The following is a 20,497-nucleotide window of genomic DNA, read 5'->3' on the forward strand; positions in this document are numbered from 1 at the left end:
AGGGGTGTAATATAATTTTTTTACTACTATTTAATACCTCTATTTATATATTTTATTATAAAAATAAATAAATATTTTATTAGTCAATCAACTGGTCAGTTAATAGTTTTAACTAAAAAATAATAAATAAAATTTTTATAAAGTTATAATAATAAACTAATAAACAATAATTCTTATAATCATTTAATATTTTATATAATTATTGAAGTAGTAAAACAATCATTTTTTTAAGTTTTTGTTATGTTACATGATTATATAGCAGTCGTTGGATTTCATCCAACGGTTGTGAAAATATAAGATAAAAAAAATCATATTATTTTCACAATTATAAGATGAAAATCAAATGATTGCTGTATAATTATGTATATTACATGATTATATAATATAACAACCTCCTTTTTTAAATAATTGCATGTAATAACACACCAATAGAAAGCACAGGACTCTCATGTTACTCACACAAGCCACACGTGTCAATACGTCAAGTCGAAAACTCTGAAAAAACATTCGTAAATCGTAATCCCCGGTGTGACTCGCACTTTCCTCCTCCAAAGACGACTCGGAGAACTGACTCAGTCTCAGACTGAGACTCAGACTCACTTCCTCTCAATTTTTATCTCACCTCCGATTCCTACCCTCGGCTCAGTAAATCGCTGTAAGATCCTTGAAAAATTTTAACTTTCATTACTGTCAAATTTCAAAAATTGCTAATTTAATTTCATCTTAGGGTTTCCATTATTAAAAGCCTCTAAATTAAATTCAATTATTAGCAATAACTTTGGAAATGAGTTTTGAATTTTGTTTCTTATTTTACGGTGATGAACTACATGAATGCATTAATGATTTTGGCTTTGCTTTCTGGAGTAGGTTTTTAGCGTTAGTGTGGTTGAAATGACTTGCCAAGTGTTTAACCTGATGAGGAAGCTAGCTATGTGAATTTGTTCAATATGATCAACGGTGGTGATCGAGTTTGATGTGAAGGTACTGTTGTTAATTACATTTATGACGCTTGATTAGTCGCTGAATTGTTAGTTTTATTGAGTGCAATGCTGGAAACATGAAAAGACATTTTATAAGCTTAATTGTATCATGACATTTGTTGCCGTGGTTAATGTTGTCTTATATTTGAAACTGAAGTCGTAAGCCGGTGAATTGAGATAATGATTGGGGAATAGCGAATCCTAGTTGAACAATAACCATCAAAGAGTGCTACAACTTTCTCATGCAATAATTGCATATGGCACCAAAATATGAAGCAAAAAGCACGTGGAATATGATCAACGATAATGTAGGGTCACTGGACGTGCTTGCAGAATTTACTGATTTGGATGTGTTTAGTTTTGTTAGATTAAGTTGCCAACTTTCAGATTTTTGTTAAGTGTCATCAAGTTGTTAGCAAAATTGTTACTCACACACTCAGTGCTATACACGTGCTACAATTTCATGTCAGAGCTTTAGAGCATGTGCAGTCTGATTTGAAAAAAAAATTATATTTTTAGTCAATGAACTTGTTTTTGGTTTTTGCAGCTGATGTATTCTGTTATCTACAATGAAAATGTAAGAATTTGTCTTTGTCTTGTCAACCTTAATTCGTCTTAATTTTTGGCATAATAGTAAGTGTTTACAGAGAAATTATCTACTTATATCTTGCAATTTGATTTTTTTTTTTTCCATTCTGTGTTTCAGATGGAAGAAGTTTGTCTCAATAGTGAGCCAGTGTTTGATGAAGGCGATGAATATGAGGGTGATGGAGACTGTCAAGAGGAACATGGTCATGGAGCTGGTGAAACTCATTTAAAGAGGGATCCCCCTCAACCTACTGTGGGTTTGGAATTTGATTCTTTTGATGAAGCTTACGATTTTTATAATGCTTATGGAAAGGAACGAGGTTTTGGCATCAGAGTAAGCAATTCCTGGTTTAGATCAAAAAGAAAAGAGCGGTACAGAGCAAAACTTAGCTGCAGCAGTGCAGGTTTCAAGAAAAAGAGTGAAGCAAACAATCCAAGACCCGAGACCAGAACTGGTTGTCCTGCCATGATAGTCATTAGACTCATGGACTCTAAAAGGTGGAGAATAGTTGAAGTTGAGCTTGAACACAACCATGCTGTGAGTCCGCAAATCAAACGGTTTTATAAGTCCCATAAAAAAATGATTCTTGCAGCAAGAAGAGCACAACCGCCACCAGAGCCTGTCACTGAAGTGCATACCATTAGGTTGTATCAGACTGCTGTGTGTAATGGATTCACAAATGTTGATGAAAGAGAGGTTTTGATTCCTGTTGATCACTCTAAACATTTGGAACTTAAAGAAGGAGATACGCAAGCAGTATATAACTATTTTTGTCGAATGAAGTTGACAAATCCCAACTTCTTTTACTTGATGGACATTGATGATGATAGCTGCTTGAGAAATGTATTTTGGGCTGATGCCAGGTCTAGGGCTGCATGCGGCCTTTTTAATGACACTGTTGCAATTGACACAACATGCCTTACTAACAAATATGACATCCCACTGATTTCATTCATTGGTGTGAACCACCATGGACAACAGGTATTGTTAGGCTGTGCCTTCCTTGGACTTGATTCAGTAGAGTATTATGTTTGGATCCTCAGGGCGTGGCTTAATTGCATTTTAGGCCGGCCTCCTGAAGTTATTATCACTGACCAGAGTAAACCCTTGCAAAGTGCTGTCTGCGAGGTTTTCCCAAAAGCTCGTCATTGCTATGGCTTGTGGTATATAATGCAAAGAGTGCCAGAGAAGTTGGGAGGATTGAAGGGATATGAAGCAATCAAAAGGCAATTGAACAAAGCTGTCTACAATTCTTTGAAGATAGTTGAGTTTGAAACTGCCTGGGCTGATATGATAAATCGGCATGGACTTGGGGACAATAGATGGCTTCAAACACTTCATGAAGATAGGCAACGATGGGTTCCAGTTTACTTGAAAGACACATTTTTTGCAGGGATGATCCCTGTCCAAGAAAATGAGAGCTTCAATGCATTTTTTGATGGCTACGTACATAAACATACGTCTTTTAAGGAATTTGTTGACAAATACGATCTAGCTCTACACAGGAAGCATACAAAAGAAGCCGTGGCTGATCTGGAGTCCAGAAATTCATGTTTTGAATTGAAAACAAGATGTAGTTTCGAGGTGCAGCTCTCAAAAGTATATACGAAAGAAATTTTTAGGAGGTTTCAATCTGAAGTTGAGGGAATGTACTCTTGTTTTAATACAAGACGGGTCACTGCTAATGGGCCGATAACAACGTACATTGTAAAAGAACGAGTTGAAGTAGAGGGGAACAAGGAGGTAAAGAACTACGAGGTTCTGTACGAGACAAGTCAGGTTGATATCCGATGCATTTGCAGTTTGTTCAATTACAAAGGTTATTTGTGCAGGCATGCTTTAAATGTACTTAATTATAATGGCATTGAAGAAATCCCATCGCACTACATTCTCGCACGCTGGAGTAAGGATTTTAAGCCCAGGGGTCTTTTTGATCATGACTTCAATGATGTTGACATGTATAACCCTCTTTCCCGGTACCATCATCTATATAAGCGCGCCATTCCTGTTTTGGAAGAAGGGGCCCAATCTCAAGATCATTATGAGGTTGCAGTGCATGAATTGGAGGAATTGTTGAATAGATTAAATCTTGTAGAGGAGAACATAGTGTAAGAAAGATTTAAAGATGTTCCAATGTTTTAACAGGCAAGTTAAAGTCACATGCTTTCCTCCTTTGTAGATTTGATGTACATATCCTCTCTTTTATAGACGCTGGATAAAGAGAATATACATAGAAGAAGCCTCTGAATAAGTGTATGACCTGTGTTCCAACTTCTCAGGAAAATAGCTAAAGCGATATGGCTTGTTAGGTTAATATAGATCAGATTGTGAAGTTTACAAATTCATTGTGAAGTTTGCAAATTCAATCATTATGGTGCCTTACTGGAACAAGAATTTCTGGGATTATGGTGCGACATTAAACTGCTTATAATAGGTAATGAGATGCTGAAGAATAAAAAGATAATTTGTTCAATCTTTGTATCCAGTGAATAAATCTCCTCGTATTCAAATTCGATAAAATTGGGACCTGTGGGAATTTTTGTGGGCACTTATTAAGCATGCAGATTTAGCAGCAACTATGCCGTTCGAAATTGCAAGCGTCTGCAAATTGCTGATGTAAACACTAAACATAACCGATTGGGAAATATGCACGACTGATAAAGCAATCACCTTAATATAAATTTTGCACATCAAATTTTGAAGGCTTTTCCATTTCATCATTAAGTTTCTCTCATTAAGCTTTGTTATTCATCATGATAAATTTTTTCTAAGTCCACGTTCGGCATGTGATTATCATCTTGATCTCAAGGTTCCATACTACTTTCCCTAGTTGATCATCGTAATCTCTTCCCATACTTGATTATCTCAAATTAAATTACAGCCAAATTATCGAAAGCGAATGGGGATCAATTCTGATTCTTTATTCAGCCTTTTGAATAGCTTTCCATCATCATAAGACGTGATGATATATAATAAGAAGACCACAATTAGCCTTGGGGAAATATTAATGGAGACATCGGGGTTTAAGATTTTACACCAAAAAATTAGTCTTTCATGAATTTAAACTCACCAAGTCATACAATATGAACTAGTTTGTATCTCCATGCGAGACATTAACACAAGCATGCACACAAAGATTGCTTCTCAATTCTCATTGCAGCAGCAGAGAAAGCTGAGACTGCAAAATCCCACATACCCATATAGAAGGGGGAAACAAACTAAGAAAAAGAACACAATTTAGATCCCACTCCTCTTTAGCCCTCACTGCAGGCAGGTAGGTAGAGTAAGCCCATGGCAAACAAAAGCCAGGACAACATAAACAATCACGAGGATGAGGATAATCAGCGCAACCCTGCAAAAGGAAAGTAAGTTAGTAGGCACCAGTCTCAATGATCTTCTTATCTCTCTTTCAGTCTCAATTAAGTGATCTAATTTTACATGGACATGGATATGTATCATATGTTCCACAGGACAGCTCAAGGAAACATCCCCATGCATGCCTAGTATGCTTAAATGCTTCCAAATGCTTAAATGCTTCCAAATGCAAATAGTCATAAATATAAACAAGTATCAGCTAAGAGAACATACGTGAGCTTGACGTTTCTCCACCATACTGTGCTTCTGAAACGCCTAGCCTGCTTTCTGAAGCGGAACGTGTTTCCTTGCATATTAGCAGTTTTATCAACCAACAGTTCCAAGCGGTCACCTCTTTCTAAAACTTTGTCAATGTTCTCTATCATGACATTTCTTACCTATCAAAGGACATTATTGACATATATGAATCATGAGCACAAGCAAAAATAAAAGATTCGAGCGGAACAACAACAGTTCTAAATTTGTTAAACAACTTTGAAGGCAAAATAAATTTTACGCTCTACAAGCTGTTTATATGTGCATGGGTAATTTATCTTCCATATATGAGAAGGGCATAGGTAAATTAAAATTCAACATCAAGCAAAGAATTTCTGTCAATTGATCACAAAGTTTCAATTAACCACAAAGGCGGCTAGCAGCCATGGAATGTCAGAACGGGCTTTACAAGTAAAGATAAAGCAGTAAAACCTACCTGGCTCATTTCACCTTTAATTCTATTTATCCTATCAGCATTTGGGTCATCTGAATAATACTCCATTTGCTGGCTCAAGACCCTTGAAAATTCATCATTCATGCCATAAGCTTGGGCTGAAAGAACTGCACGGCCGTAAGTCTTCACAAATCTCTGATGAATGTCTTCCAGAAATGCAAAAGGAATTCGCCCTGGACATAACACACAAAAACAGACGAAATGCTAAAATGAAGCAGTAGCAGGATAAAGAATTCTTTTAATGCCATAAATTCCGAGAACATTCGTAGACAACTTGACTAAGGGAATATTTTGCAACTCTGAAAGCACATCAGCTAAACGCACACTTTTTCACTGGGCAGCTAATGTTGCAAACCAAACATAACCTTAACGCCATTCAAAAATATCTACAACACTTCTTCCTCCAACTTATCTACAGAGAGAAGTTAAAAAAATGCCGTTCACTTTTTAAATTACAATATTAAATTCACAGGACTTAGAAAAGATTTTTATGTCCACGCATTCACACAGCTAAGATCTTCAAAGCTGATTGCATTTAATTAGTGTAATAACAGACGGACAGCTGACTCTCATATTAAAAACTAAACCTTCAAAACGAAAATCAAATCACCAAAATTAAGCAAAGCAATCAACGAACAATCTCAAAAAAGGAAAAAAAAATGAAGAAGTGTCAATCAAATTAAAAAAAAAAAAAAGAAAAAGAAAAAAGGAGATCGAAGAATAGGGGCATACTTCCGGCGGTATCATCCGCCATGCAGAGAACGGTGAGGCCATCGGTGCGCTTGACGTGGAAGATATAACGATCTTGAGAATACGACACGTGGCTGTCATTATTCCCCGGAATCTTATCCAGTATTTGTCTGGCGATGGCGCTGGCGTTGGTGGCCGTGGCGCTGCACTCCGCCAGCACCACCGATCCTCGAGCCACTAAAGAGAAAAGTATCGCCATCTCTCTTTCTCTCTATGCGATTAATTGCTTAATCGCCGATCAATTAGCTACAACACTTCCTCGAATTGATTAATAATTAATTGACCTAGATCCGCGTTAATTCTCTTTCCTCTTAGTTGTTTCGGCGATCAGAGGCTTGGCTGATATTGTAAATAAATGAAAAATGACTCCGTTTTTTTGGCGGAAAGGCCGGTTATAAATTATTCAGACCAGTAAAGAGGGGCTGTTTCCTGTTCATTTGTGTCTGTGCGTGTTTCGAAGCGGATTTGAACTGTGTAAGAGAGACGCACCGCACGTAGCTACGTGTCTACGTTTTTGTTTTTTTGTTTGTTTGTTTTTTCTTCTCGAGTTTTATTAATTATTATTGGTTTTCTTCTCCTTGTTTCGATAATTATTATTACTGTTTATTTTTGTTAGGAGGCAAATAATATTATCTCAACTCAGGACGTGCCATGTGTTTGATCATTTCAAACTTTAAAAATAATAATAATGGTAACGAGTGATTTCCGTTAAAAAAGGTAATTGGTACGACTAGTGTCAGCCCATGTCTCTCGACGCAAATTTTGAAAACTGAATCTCTCTCTCTCAGAGTTGAAATATTTTAGAGTTGTTTTATAGTGGGCCAAGCCCAACTTCAATGACCCTGGCCCAATTATTTCATATGCGACGCTAGAGCTCTCTGATTTGTGAGTTGTGTGACACCAGAGCGAGTTGCTCAATTCTCTATTCCATCTTTCTATGATTCTATCCATTACTTTTTAAAAGTAACATGTCGTTTTAGTTGTCATAACTTCTCTGGTACCATTTCCAGTTTATATTACTGATAAAGTTGTTTTTTTTTTTAAATGTTTATACTTCTAATCAATTATCTGGACACAAGGCAACTTCACCAAATATGTATATACATTTACATGCACGTATGTATGTATGTATTTATGTATCTTAAGTGCGTACACTCGCTTTTTTTTTTAATTTAGATACGTTCTTAGACCGCGTAGTTTAAAAAAAAGTTAAATAACATTTGTATTTTATAAAATATTAGTTAATGTGGACAATAAAAAATTTCATGTCCACATTTTCTCACATGGCAATTTTTATGTAGGTATACTTGATTAACTTATCAATCTCATCATGGGTGAGTGCATCTTGAAACATAGCCTGATCCGAAATTATAGAACTAGTACTCTTTGGTCACCGAATGTATTTTCCTTCATCAACATTAACAAGCCCCCACCGTTTGGGACCATTAAAGAATACATCCGAAGCATGGACTTGCAGCTTGGTTTCTCTTTCATCAAATTGACCAATCAATGTTGAAAATGGTGATGTTATTGGCAGTAAGAGCACCATGATATTTAAAACTAAACGGAGTATATCTGGAATGAGATATTTTTTTACCACAGCGCCTTCACTCTGCTGAGAATCCTCTAGCTTTTTAAAAAAATTTGTGATCAAAAGCCATGGCATGTGATTTTGAAAATCGCTTTCAATTGTTCATACAATTAACCTGTGAATGAAAAATGGACATGATACAAGACAAAGGAGTCCCCATACAAGGTTTCACATAGCTGTCCCAATTCTAAAAGTTGGAAGAATCCATTTGTAAACTCTGGTAAGTTATACTAAAATGAATAAAAATTTTGCTGACCAAATAATATTTCTGGTATCATCGTCTTCGTACTAATTTAGACATTTTTGTGTAACGTTTAGATAAAAATGATTAACTTGACAAACTCACCCAAAAGCTCGTTTCAAAATCCAAAATGGTAATTAAGGGGTAAATAAAATCTCCTGTTGGACTTTTCAAAGCCAAAATGATCCGTAATCAGAATTAATTAATACAAGCGAGTACATGGGAGTTTGAACACACGACATTATCTCTGGGAACAAGATTCTCTCATGATCTGAGCACTACTGAGTTTTTAAGGATCTTTTGTCACATGTCTTTTAGTAGTAATGTATGTATAAGATTTAACTTTTTTTATTTTTTTATTTATTAACAATCAATTAGTGATTGAGTTATTTGCTTAGGACATGATCAGGTAAGGAAAGAATCATGATCCTTATCTCTGATATCATGTTGTGCCTAACATTAGCATTTAAAACAAGATTCAATAGAATTAATAAATATTAATCACTTTACAGGAATGAATTACTGAATTACTGTACCCATAAATGTTCTGTGGATGTAAATCCACCTGGATCGCACTTCAGCTTGCATGCGCACATGCATGAACGCTTATTTGTAGAAATTTCTTAACAGCAAAGAAAAGAGAGCAGCCGACAAAGCTCTAATAAGAAGCAAACAAAAAATCCAAGCAAGTACATTATCGCAATTCTTCACTCTCTTCCACTCAATCAAACTCCCAACATCCACCTCAGAATTCTCCTCTAAATAGGGGCACCCTTCACAGGAGCAAGCCACACAACACAACACGTACGACACGTAGGCAATGGCTTCCAACAACAAGCTTGCTGCTGCCATTTTTGTGCTCTCTGTTCTTTTATCCACAACAATGTCCAGTGCTTGTGGCTCGTGCAACCCTTCACCACACAGGCCGCCGGCCGCTACGCCTCCGCCGGCTACGGCATATTGCCCCACGAACACGTTGAAGCTTGGAGCTTGTGCAGGAGTTCTTGGAACTAATGTTGCTGTAGGAAGCCCACCTTACAGCCAGTGCTGTGCTATACTTGGCGGCTTGGGTGAAGTGGAAGCTGCGCTGTGTCTTTGCCTTGCTATAAAAGCTAATGTTCTTGCGATTGAATTGAACTGGCCAACTAATATTGGGCTCATCCTTAGTCTTTGCAACAGGCCAATTCCCGCAGGCTTCAAATGTGCATAAGAAGCTGAAATGCATATTTCTAGTAAATTAATGCTCCAATTAACTAGGAAGAGATTTTTTTTTTGTTTTGTTGGGTCTATTTCTAGTACCGTGTACGTTCATTGTTTTAATTTGCTAATAACTAGGCAAGACTGTTTGCCTATGCTAGTTGTGATGTGTGTACGCATTAATGTTGTGACTTAATTAATAATTAAAATCATTCTTCTTTTTTTCGCAATCAGATGGATTTGATATGACTCCATATGTTACTCTGAATACGTTAATCGCATGCCCGTATATATCACTTAATTACACTCCCATGCGTGAGTGTGAGTACAGCATACATTTGGTTGCAAAGTTCTAAGTTAATTTTATTATGTACCTAATTTTTAATTTTATCAACTTTCGAAAATATAAAATTGGATTGAACTTATTTATAGTGGACGAAATTTCCTACAGATAGAATCAAGCGTACGTACGTGAAAGTTTATTTTTCTGCATTGAATGCATGTACAATCATTTCATAAAATTACAAGATGGTTGTACAGATACAAGACTCTATCGATCAAAAGAGAATATTTACTATGTAAGGTAAAAACTAAAAAGTTATTAGCTAATGGGACAATTCTCCACTTATCCTGACAATTACGTGGTGGAGGACGTACAATTGTTTTTATTGGACATCACAATTTACTAGTGGGTTTGTGGACTTTTCGCATAAATAATGCAACTTCATTTCATCATCAACATATCTAATTTCTTTCCCTTTTGTTGTGTTTGTCTATAGTGTCTATCCAAAACGTAGACAAAGATCAAAAGAATGCAATTAGGGTTTTTGGGATAATGAACTCTGCACGTATGGGTTTGAATCGAAGGTCCTCTTTGTGATCTTCCACAGCTTTCTTGAACTGTCTTGAATTTTCCGATCGATACCGGTGCATGATTAATTCCCAACACAATTCAAGAAAGCTGTGGAAAACTACTAAGAGGATTTGGTCATCAATCTCTCTTTTGATAGAGATCGACGAGAAGCTAGCTTATAATTCACAGATAATTTCTTCTTCCTCTCATTTCCTGCTTATTCTTTTTAATTTAATTTATAATTTAAGCGAGGCTTCAAGATTTTTATGGCTTCTTTTCAAGAGGGATTTGTCATTTGTTACGTATTGATATTTTGTATCGTTTTAGATTGAAACAATTTTCTGATTCATTAATCTCGTATCTTTGATCCGTTAATTTGGTTTTGCTTGTAGCAGAGATCGATCATATGCGTCGATCCAGGAATGCTAACACAATCCTGTTGTTTTTATCTTTTATCTTCTTACAGCCAGCAAATCAAACAAATATTTTTTTTGTTTGGCTCGTGCAAAGAAAAATTATTAGCAGAGAGCCTAAGTTAATTCGGAAAGGAAAGAAATTTAGCTGATTCTTAAAATGATGCTTGTATAATTAACAATATACTAATGTTGCAAAAATGTGGAAATTGCATTTGCATTTTATTCAATTGTGTCTATTTTTATTTTGGAAATATCAGATTAGTATCATCTCTTGATTTGAGCTATCTGGAGTTTTCAAAGAGTTTCTACCACTTATCTTTTAGTATTAATACTTAATCAGAATTTAGCAACTTTTCTTTTTTTATTTATTAACCACCATTCAAATGAATAAATTTTATTTATGAGCAGATAAGATAGGGAAGATCCTGATCCGGGAACATAATGCTCGTAAGTTTATCATCACCTTAACCAATCAAGTTATTCGCATGGAAAGTATTAATCTCATTTCTTTTTAATTTAAAACACATCTAAACATAATAACCAACAGTGTGAGTAGTAGCAAACATCAAAATCTCATCTCAAATTATGTGGATTATTATAGGTGTCATTCACCATATAAATTATAAAATTCGTAAGACTTATTAGTGAATTTTTGTTATACTATCTCACAATTTACTTGATAAATGACACATCACTTATCATATCATTTAAGACGAGATATAGGACTGATACACAATTTGATATGTCTGTCATTACTCTAAAATTAAGCATTAAATACATTTCTCATATAATTAATTTGGGGTGAGACACGGTTCAAGTCTTCAACTCTTGAACGTGGATTAAATGAAAAAAATTTCTTAGAAAAATTAAAAATAGACCCTGCTCAAATATCAATTTGCATCGTATATAACAGTACTGGTATGGTTAAATTTCTAATTGCAAATAACAATAGATTTGTAAGGTATCAAAAAGAAAACACCAATCTGGGATTGGAGAGACAAGTGAGCGGTAAAATAAGGATCGAAGTCCTTTCGGCACAAATTTGGGAGACAACAAGGTTTTGTCTCGTTAAAACTATAAGATGGCTCCTCTGCTGTTCTCGCCTCCCTCTAGTTTTTAGTTTTCGGAGCAATATTTCTTGTCATATAATAAAAGATAATTTCTTGAACTGTCGTTATATTTATTTTTTGAAAAATAAAAGCAAGCTGGAGAAAAGGAAAATTATGTCTTGGTTGATGTTGGCTAGTGGGACGACAAGATAAATAGGTGGACATCTGACAATAACACACACACTTTTTTCAGGTGTAGGTATCCTCATTTTTTTTTTTAAATGCGGACACACTGTTATAATACACTATAAAATCATATGGTTTAATAACATTAAAATATAACCCTATATTCCGTAGTTTAAATTGTATCTGCATGAAAAAAATGAAGGTGTCCACACTAGAGAAAGACATCCTCTCTTTAATAATATATAAAAAAATATAAATTTCAATACATAAACAGACCAAAAAAGAATAAAAATAAAATAAAGTGAGGATGTCCTTATTAAAGGAGAAAGACTCCTCTCTCTCTCTCTCTCTGTATATATAACCTTACTTCATGATATTGTTGCCTCAATTATCAACAGTAGAGGCTCACATTAATTTATCAGCTAGCCAAATTAGCCAACTTGGAATAACATATGCAGTTTGATTTTGGCTTTTGAGTCAATCATGCATCCTTTACTGGAATTACCAAACTAGCTACTTGTGCTTTCGTGTGTTTATATATATATATGTATAGTTGAAATTTGAACAATGTTCTACTTTGAAATGGAAATGCAACCTAATTGTTTAACTCACTGGATACAAAGCTTTTTCCAGTCTCAATGCAATTACGCTTCAGAAATATTTTGGTTCCTCCACTACTCGTGTATAAATTAAAGACCTTTTAGTGTAGCACTTGCATATGATTCTAATTCGGTTATCTATTGGATTTTTGTTGTGATTTCTATAAATTACAAGAACAACAGATTTAAAAATGGTAGTAATCTAACAAATATATTTTAAAAGAACACGAAAGTATGTATCCCGCCAAAATTTATTGGGATATCAATATAAATTCACCATTTGAATGAGAAGTGATAAAGTTTAAGAGTGACGCTTACCGTGTCATTCATTCAATAGTTCTTTGAAATTATCTTATTATGATAGTTGTTGTTTAGTAACATGTCATTTTGGATGCAGAGTTTTTATCTTAATTTTGTAAAGATGTCATTACTCAAAGTTTAATGACTTATCACACCAGTTTATGAAAGAATGCATGTCATATTATTTAGGATCTATTCTTTATATGAGCTATCGTGAATTTTTAAAGATTTAGTATCATCTTTTCTTAGTATTAATATATGATTAGGATTATGATTCAATTATTTTTTATTTTTTAATTTATTAACCATTAATTACTTAACTAAATTTTACTCTCGGGAGAACTCATGATCTCAAAATTTTGGTGTATCGCGAATCCTATTGATTGAATTGATTAGGGTCACTTAATCCTTTGTGAGATTCAATTGGTTGCTCGTAAAGGATACTCTAAATGCACCCCACGTCATTCCGATTATAACTTTTAAACAAAAGTGGTGCAAGAACTTAGAAAGAGGATATATTTAAGAACTGATTACATGTAGCCCATTACCGAAGGCCCATTTGGAAGCCTTTTGCAAAAGACAAAGCAGAAAGGGTCCAAATTACTCTCCCTTCTCCTGCCGGGAACTTCAAGGCAAAATTGCAAATTCCTGAAGAAGACAGTTTGGTAAAAAGCTTATTTTTATTTATTTATTTAGATTTTAATTCCGGCCAGGCAATACGCAAAATAAGCTAAATTAAAATTGGAAAAAAGGTGGGAATTAATTGATTTTTGGCCCGACTCTATTTCTCTGAACAAAGAGTGGAACGAAGAAAACGTGAAAGAGGAGATCAAAGGGACAAAAGCGACGCAAAGCGGGTGGTGACGTCATTCCCTTGTTCAAGAATCAGGAGCCGCGGTGTCCTTTAAGCAATTAGCAGCACCGACTTCTCTGACTTGTCTCGGAAATGAAACTAAATGAATTGAAAATTCAGACCTCTGTAGTGTTAGCTCGTCCGATCCGATTACAAGATCCCTAATCAATAGTTTTAGGGATTAAATTGAGCTGGTTAGCCAAAACAAAAAATAAAAAAATTGAAGTGACAGTGACGGTCTAGAACAGAGACGGCGATGAATCAGAGACGGAGTCCACCGAAGCACAGACACGACGGCACTTCGCCGCTTCCTTTGGGGATGGATTGGAGCCCTGCGCCTCGTAAATGGGTGAGTTTTCTCTAATTTTTTCGTTTACTTCTCAATTTTTTTTAATTAATTTCAGTTTGTTCTTTTGACTTTTGACCTGGCATTTTTTTTTCCATTTTGGTGATAGTGAGAATTTAATGAAATGTGACATTTTTTTTTTTTTTTTGCGATTAACGATTGATCAATAATTTGGAGCTTTTGGCGATTGTTTATGCGTGTTTAATTAACGCTGCGTTGGTTATTTTCGTAATCATGATCGATCAAGTGCAAATCTCGGATTGAGTTTAATTGGCAAAATGTGTAAATTCTTCTCCAAATCAATTTTGATTTGGAAAGAGACGAGATTTAGGATTATAGAACGTTTATTATTGAAGCTAAGGGGTTTTCTTTTCATAAATGCAACATGAAATGTAATGCCGTAATAAGCGGAAATAGTTTGACATTCACTTTGCTAGCATGCTTTATATGCTTTTTATGGTATCTCACACAATAGCAGTATTCTCGATCGATATAATATCGTCACAATGATTTATTTATTTATAAACGGGAAGGATAAAAATGTCCTGGGATCCTTAATAAATTTGTTTCTTTATGCAGAATGGACGGGACACTGTTTGGCCTCATGATCCTCGCACAGGATGGAGTTACTGTGTCACAATACCTTCCTGGGTTGTCTTACCAAAATCTAGAGATTCAGATCCTGTAGTGGTAATCAAATTTAATGACTTCTGTTTTTGTCCATACTGATTACTGAGTGTTAGATATTGTTTTTTATTTATCTTTTGTGGTTGAATGATGTATTCTGATTTTGATTTCGTATGGTCGAATTTATTTTTCTTATCGGCTTGTGCAAGATCTGAAACTTTCTATAGCATAAATGGGGAATCTAATAAATTACCATTTAATATCTACACCCAAACTTCGCATGGTAGAAACTTTATTTAAAATTTAGTATAATGCTGTTAAAATCACACTCGCCTAGATCTGTTTCTCTACATATTTTCCCGTGATTTGTTTTTCTGCTTATCTTCTGTAAATATATTTGGTGGAGATAACATATGTTATGCATCATCATTTTTTTTTTTTTTTACTGTTAGGCAGATGCTCTTAACTTTTTTATGACACCTTCCCAGCATTGCACATTTTAACATTCTTAAGGGGCAGTTTTACAGGGTTCAGGTTGGTTTACAATCACCAGAAGGGATCACAACTACACGAGGAGTGTTGAGAAGATTTAATAATTTTCTGAAGTTATTTACTGATGTAAGTCTTTCAAATTTTTTCACTTTTGGAAATCTGGGACTTCTGCTTTTATCAGAATGTAACTACTTGTGTGTTTAATTATTTTATTGAAATTTATCTTGTTTACACATTAAAATGCACTCATTTTAAGGTCATCACTCTTATTGTTATTCTCTTTCTTGCAGCTTAAAAAGGCATTTCCCAAAAAAAATATTCCCCCAGCTCCACCCAAGGGATTGTTGCGTATGAAAAGCAGGGCACTGTTGGAAGAGGTAGGAAATTTGTTGCATACTCTTTTTCGGTTTACATACTTTGGTGCCAGGACTCTATACAACCATTTTTTCTATTGAAAAGTAGGTGTCAGATTCTTGAGAACATGGTAGGCGTGCCATCCATTCCTAGTACTTGCATATACAATTACGGAGGTGCTTCCATGTGACCTGTAAAAGATATATAGGGACGAGGGTACCTTGCATTATTTATGGCTAAGAAACTTGTAGATTCATAGTCGTTTAACACGTTCATCAGGGAAATGAATAACAGTTTTTATGTTTGTGTAAGAATATGACACTTGTGTTCATGTCTGCTAACCATAGCTGTTGTATAGTCCACTGAGGTATCTATTCTCCTTTTCCTTTTCTTTGTTTATTTTTGGTGTATGTGTTGTCTTCATCGAGATACATAAAACAGGTTTTTTTTTTTCTTTTTCTTCTCATTCACTCAGAAATACATTGTCAGAGACTTACCTTCTTCTATATTATGGCAAATATTCTCAAAAGGCTTCATTCTGTTGCAGAGAAGGTGCTCCTTGGAGGAATGGATGACAAAGCTACTCTCTGACATTGACTTATCTAGAAGCGTCTCTGTGGCATCCTTTCTTGAATTGGAAGCTGCTGCGAGGTCGTGTATGTGCCATTTTAATGCATTAAGTGTTTGAGAAATTTATTTTGTGCCATGAATGTTTTTCCTAATGTTTGAAAGCGGATTTGTAATTGATTTATTGTAATCTTTGTGCATGTATACTATTTTTTTCTCCTGGATGATGAAATTGTCTGTATCATTATTTTGGAGTTTTGACATTTATATATTTCTTATCAGCATTTCAAGATGTAAACCAGAACGCATCAGAAGCAAATCCTTCTAGCAATAGCACTATTTCTTCACTTCAAATGCCTTCCGACTCAGGCTTCACTCTTATTGGCAGTTCCTCAGTCACTTCTGATTATGGTAGTGATACAGCTTATGAGACATCTGAACTTGGAACCCCCAAATTAGGAAGGGATAACGGTTCTGAAATTGGCGTGGAGGATCTGACGCTGGATGAAGATTTGACAAGCCCTATAGAAAATCTCGTAAAGTATGGAATGTCCAACATTGATGAAGGATTGTTCATGGGACAGACTATATTGGAGCAACTTGAAGGTTTTCCTAGGCATAAAGCACATGCCCAACAACATCCCAACAATGCTACAGGGAAGAATGTGAACAATGGAAATGTTTCTAAAGCTTTATTCCTTTCTGGCAATGGGATGGACCTTTTCTCTGAGCCAGAGCCTGGTAAGGTAATTGGTCATGCACGAAAGCTATCAGCTGATAGTGTTAGAAGCGATGCAAGTTCCATAAGAGGTAGCGAAATTTCAAACTTTGGCATTCCAAATTCATCTGCTGATGGCTCCCCTGACCTTCATAGATGTGCTGAGGTTTCAAGTAGCAGGGAAATTCTTGGCAACTCAGACTTGCAGTTTTCAGGAGATGCAGAACTAGTTATTCCATTGGATCAGCGCCATAAATTGAGTAGGGTTCTTTTAACAATGGAGCGGAGATTAGTGACTGCAAAAACAGACATGGAGGATCTTATAACAAGATTAAATCAAGAAATGACAGTGAAAGATTATCTAATGACAAAGGTATAAAACAATATGCTTTCTAGTTATCAATGCTGGGTTTTGTTGATTGACTGTGATTGTTTGAGTAGATGTACATTTTGCTTCTATCCTGATTATATAGATATTGTACGTTTTGCTTCTATCCTGATTATATACCTATTGTTAATGTATTTGAGCAAAACTATCAGTTCTGTAGCCTTATATATTCCTTATCTGCATTTTTGCGCTCCAAATGATGAAATCGGCCTTTCAGAAGAAATTTCCAAACTCAATTGCTCTCCCTCACACTAATTTACCACACAAAGATTCAGATAACCCTTTTCTTTTTCCACTGGATACTTGCATAACTGCTTTTGTGGCTTGGTTTGAGATAGGGAGTTATAGCTGATTCTAGCCTTAGATAGAGGTGACTGGGTATACTTTTGTAAATCACAAACAGTCCTAGTTTTGGTTTTCTCAGTGGATAGCTGGTCCACTATCTGTTTTAAATTTTCTTCATTAATACATTTTTGAGTTTCTTGTCAAAAATAAATAAATAAATTATGCATTGTATGTTAATTGAACTTTTCTTCATGTAAAGGTAAAATTGCTTTTGCTCTTACAAAGGTCCAGGATTTGACATATTTTTATTGATACAACAGCCTACTGATGATATAACTGATTGGTGTGGATATAACTGATTGTATCTCTTCAGGTTAAGGATTTGGAAGTGGAACTTGAAACTACTAAACAAAAAAGTAAAGAAACCTTACAGCAAGCTATTTTGAGCGAGAGGGAAAGGCTAACACAAATGCAATGGGACATGGAGGAACTTCGGCAGAAATCCTTGGAAATGGAATGGAAGTTGAAGTCAAAACAGGTAATTTATTTACCAATTATTTGTCTAGTTTTTCGCCTCTAGCCTTTTTCTTCTGAAAATTGTACTTATGGAGGATGTTTTCTAACAAAGAATGAGAGACAGGGAGATGAGAGAGACATTACTTGAATCTTCAGGCACCCCTTAAATTCCATTCATTTATGAAAGAAATATCCAAAGGAGAACACAAAATTTTTAGTTTTGTGCATATGAGACGCATTTTATTTCTCAACATTGTCAAACAGTTACTCTTGTGCTACTCTGATATCATCCGTTTTAATGTTTTTCAAGGTTACATATTCCTTTATCTTGGATGTCAATTTTTATTCCATAAACTGTTCTGTGTTACCTGCAAATAAAATTAGTTGCATGACAGTTTCATTTGTTTGTTGGCAGAAACACATGTAACTAACTCAGTAATGCTCTTGATTCTCCCATTAATTATTTTTTTAAAAAGTAAAAACTGAATGGATGTCTTTATCATAAAGAATTGAAATTTAAATAATGATGTACGAAAGTGCTGCAGGATGGAAACCCACATGCAGAGTCAATGGAAGAATCCACTGTCAAGGATAAAAATGTGTTGCAGGAGTTGGATGCTACTAAAGAGCAACTTGAGAATTTGTCAAAGCGATATGAAGAGCTAGAGGCAAAGTCTAAAGCAGATATCAAAGTTCTTGTTAAAGAGGTTAAATCTCTCAGAAGCTCACAAATAGGACTGAAACAGGAGCTTAGTCAAATGCTGAATGAGAAATCCAAGACCGAGGTAATTTGCTACTCTGCTAGCTCATTTGTTTTATGTCAGGTTTCTGTCTTTAAGAAGTATTATGCTTGCCATGAGAACCTATATCCTTAAGCATTTTACTTCTGTTAAAATAAATTACCGGCTTGAGGCGTTTTTAAGTTTTTGTTTTAAGTTAAGGTATTTGTTAGCTGCCATGTTTTTGGGGACCTTTTTTATCCTAAAATTACATAGAACTCTTGATTGTTGTCTGAATGTAGTACCCTATTGCAATTCTCCAAATGTTATTTTATGGTTTCATTTTAATTTTGTATCAAATTAGTAGATAGAGAATAAGAGAAATTACATTAAGATTCTGAAATGTCGTAAATTTGTTCAGGAACTTCTTCAACAAGAAAGACAAATTCATAACCACATGAAAACAGTTAGAGAAAAGCTGCTACATGAATGCAGGATTCTTCTGAACCGGTTTCAAGCATGCAATGCTAATTTGTACGCTGAAGAAGAGGATAATGTTATATTGGAATCTTCCTCAGCAGCTGATGCTCTAGCTTTGCTGACTTCATCAGATGACCAAATTTCTCTTCTTATAACCGAGGTACTTAGTACAATTTTTCATCGGCACACTGTTTGCAACCTTTTAAACTTGTTTGGTTTTCTCAATATCAACACTTGATTGAGTCCCTTTTTCTCCCTCTGTTTGGAGGCTTGTACAGCCTCATAGGAGATAAGGCAATTAAGAGTCAGAAATGGCAGCTGTCTCAGCATGTCTAGGCTTATGGATCTTATGAATACTAGGTTTCATACTCTCCAACATCTTTGTTTGAACATACCTCCCAAAAGCGTAAACTGGGGTGAAGCCTATGTTCATGGTTGATCGTGGGATAAGATAAAAATGGAAAGAACAAGAAAAATTAGGTTTGTTCACATTTGGTGCAAATTAGAGAGATGCAATCACAAGGCTATAAAGGATATGATTAAAGTAATGCTTAATCACTTAGTAGACACAGCATGCTCATAACTTATTTAAGTTGTCATTGCATTAATTCTGTCCAAGTTTGAGAGTTCCAGGCTTTTGCAAGCCTCAATGAATATTGCAGCTGCTCATGTTTTCCACTGCATTAATACTGTCCAAGTTTGAGAACTCCAGGCTTTTGCAAGCCTCAATGAATATTGCAACTACTCATGTTTTCCATTCTGACCGTTGCACTATCGGCCTTATTAGCCGTCCATTACTTGTTTCACATTAAATTTATTTTTCCAAAAAATTGATCAGGCACAACTATTAGCTGAAGATAGTAAAGCTGCTGCTTCCGCTGATGTTGAAAAAGCTCATGATAATGACGTCTGTACAAGAACGGATAATGAGTTAAGGGAAGTAATAGCAGATATCTTAGTTGATAATGCAAAATTGAGAAAACAGGTGAATTCTGTTTTACGCCGAGCTCTCCTTTTTAGGAACAATGAGTCACCTCCTCCTTCAAGTGATAATTTGCTGGATGATTCATCAGAAAGATGAAATGGAATTAATATTTGTATCCTTTTTTATCTCGGAATATGATGATGCTGTCCCCTCTAGTACATAACATCCTTCATCTACTGTCCTTACACTTGGAATTTTGTGGTTCCATGAAAGTTATCAGAGAAAAAGGGTTTGCTTTCTTCTACTCTAATGTTGTATTCTTATGTTCATAGACTTGAATAAATAATCAGTCAAAAGATGAGAAAAAGAAAATCATGAAAATGTGCACACAT

At 35.2% G+C, this 20,497-nt stretch overlaps 4 protein-coding genes across 6 annotated transcripts; 3 read left to right on the forward strand and 1 right to left on the reverse strand.

Annotated features, from left to right (window-relative positions):
* Positions 1 to 456: 456 nt before the first annotated feature.
* On the forward strand, positions 457 to 3,978 carry LOC112101566 (protein FAR1-RELATED SEQUENCE 6-like). 2 transcript variants are annotated; one of them, XM_024192265.1, is made up of 4 exons: positions 457 to 655; positions 868 to 981; positions 1,528 to 1,557; positions 1,687 to 3,978. In XM_024192265.1, the coding sequence occupies exons 3-4, from the start codon at positions 1,531 to 1,533 to the stop codon at positions 3,679 to 3,681; spliced, it is 2,022 nt and encodes a 673-aa protein (XP_024048033.1). In that variant the 5' UTR covers positions 457 to 655; positions 868 to 981; positions 1,528 to 1,530; the 3' UTR covers positions 3,682 to 3,978. The 2 variants fall into 2 exon arrangements, with proteins under 2 accessions (XP_024048033.1, XP_024048034.1); XM_024192266.1 differs by lacking the exon at positions 1,528 to 1,557.
* Positions 3,979 to 4,471: 493 nt separating this feature from the next.
* On the reverse strand, positions 4,472 to 6,951 carry LOC18054478 (vesicle-associated membrane protein 711). Its single transcript, XM_006450326.2, has 4 exons — positions 6,386 to 6,951; positions 5,636 to 5,826; positions 5,158 to 5,321; positions 4,472 to 4,921 (listed from the first exon to the last, which is right to left on the reverse strand). The coding sequence occupies exons 1-4, from the start codon at positions 6,600 to 6,602 to the stop codon at positions 4,831 to 4,833; spliced, it is 663 nt and encodes a 220-aa protein (XP_006450389.1). The 5' UTR covers positions 6,603 to 6,951; the 3' UTR covers positions 4,472 to 4,830.
* Positions 6,952 to 8,947: 1,996 nt separating this feature from the next.
* On the forward strand, positions 8,948 to 9,661 carry LOC18054479 (14 kDa proline-rich protein DC2.15). Its single transcript, XM_006450329.2, has one exon. The coding sequence runs from the start codon at positions 9,056 to 9,058 to the stop codon at positions 9,443 to 9,445; it is 390 nt and encodes a 129-aa protein (XP_006450392.1). The 5' UTR covers positions 8,948 to 9,055; the 3' UTR covers positions 9,446 to 9,661.
* A 3,754-nt stretch (positions 9,662 to 13,415) lies between these two features.
* LOC18054480 (PX domain-containing protein EREL1) lies at positions 13,416 to 20,482 on the forward strand. 2 transcript variants are annotated; one of them, XM_006450330.2, is made up of 10 exons: positions 13,420 to 14,037; positions 14,614 to 14,724; positions 15,181 to 15,279; positions 15,444 to 15,530; positions 16,055 to 16,163; positions 16,357 to 17,165; positions 17,839 to 18,003; positions 18,527 to 18,766; positions 19,122 to 19,340; positions 20,019 to 20,482. In XM_006450330.2, exons 1-10 carry the CDS (start codon positions 13,945 to 13,947, stop codon positions 20,259 to 20,261), a joined length of 2,175 nt encoding a protein of 724 aa, XP_006450393.1. In that variant the 5' UTR covers positions 13,420 to 13,944; the 3' UTR covers positions 20,262 to 20,482. The 2 variants fall into 2 exon arrangements, with proteins under 2 accessions (XP_024033754.1, XP_006450393.1); XM_024177986.1 differs by lacking the exons at positions 19,122 to 19,340; positions 20,019 to 20,482 and having other exon boundaries at positions 13,416 to 14,037; positions 18,519 to 18,650.
* The last annotated feature ends 15 nt before the right edge of the window (positions 20,483 to 20,497 follow it).

This window comes from Citrus clementina, unplaced genomic scaffold, assembly GCF_000493195.1.
Source record: "Citrus clementina cultivar Clemenules unplaced genomic scaffold, Citrus_clementina_v1.0 scaffold_1, whole genome shotgun sequence".
Taxonomy (NCBI): Eukaryota; Viridiplantae; Streptophyta; class Magnoliopsida; order Sapindales; family Rutaceae; genus Citrus; species Citrus x clementina.

Bases quoted from the DNA above. Each gene is read 5' to 3' on its own strand.
- LOC18054479 (XM_006450329.2), top strand. From the start codon at position 9,056: ATGGCTTCCAACAACAAGCTTGCTGCTGCCATTTTTGTGCTCTCTGTT.
- LOC18054480 (XM_006450330.2), top strand. From the start codon at position 13,945: ATGAATCAGAGACGGAGTCCACCGAAGCACAGACACGACGGCACTTCG. The intron at 16,164-16,356 runs GTATGTGCCATT...ATTTCTTATCAG, and splicing joins GGAAGCTGCTGCGAGGTCGT to CATTTCAAGATGTAAACCAG. The intron at 17,166-17,838 runs GTATAAAACAAT...GTATCTCTTCAG, and splicing joins AAGATTATCTAATGACAAAG to GTTAAGGATTTGGAAGTGGA.
- LOC112101566 (XM_024192265.1), top strand. From the start codon at position 1,531: ATGTATTCTGTTATCTACAATGAAAAT. The intron at 1,558-1,686 runs GTAAGAATTTGT...TCTGTGTTTCAG, and splicing joins CTGTTATCTACAATGAAAAT to ATGGAAGAAGTTTGTCTCAA.
- LOC18054478 (XM_006450326.2), bottom strand. From the start codon at position 6,602: ATGGCGATACTTTTCTCTTTAGTGGCTCGAGGATCGGTGGTGCTGGCG. The intron at 5,827-6,385 runs GTATGCCCCTAT...TGTTATGTCCAG, and splicing joins GGCGGATGATACCGCCGGAA to GGCGAATTCCTTTTGCATTT. The intron at 5,322-5,635 runs GTAGGTTTTACT...GTCCTTTGATAG, and splicing joins TTAAAGGTGAAATGAGCCAG to GTAAGAAATGTCATGATAGA.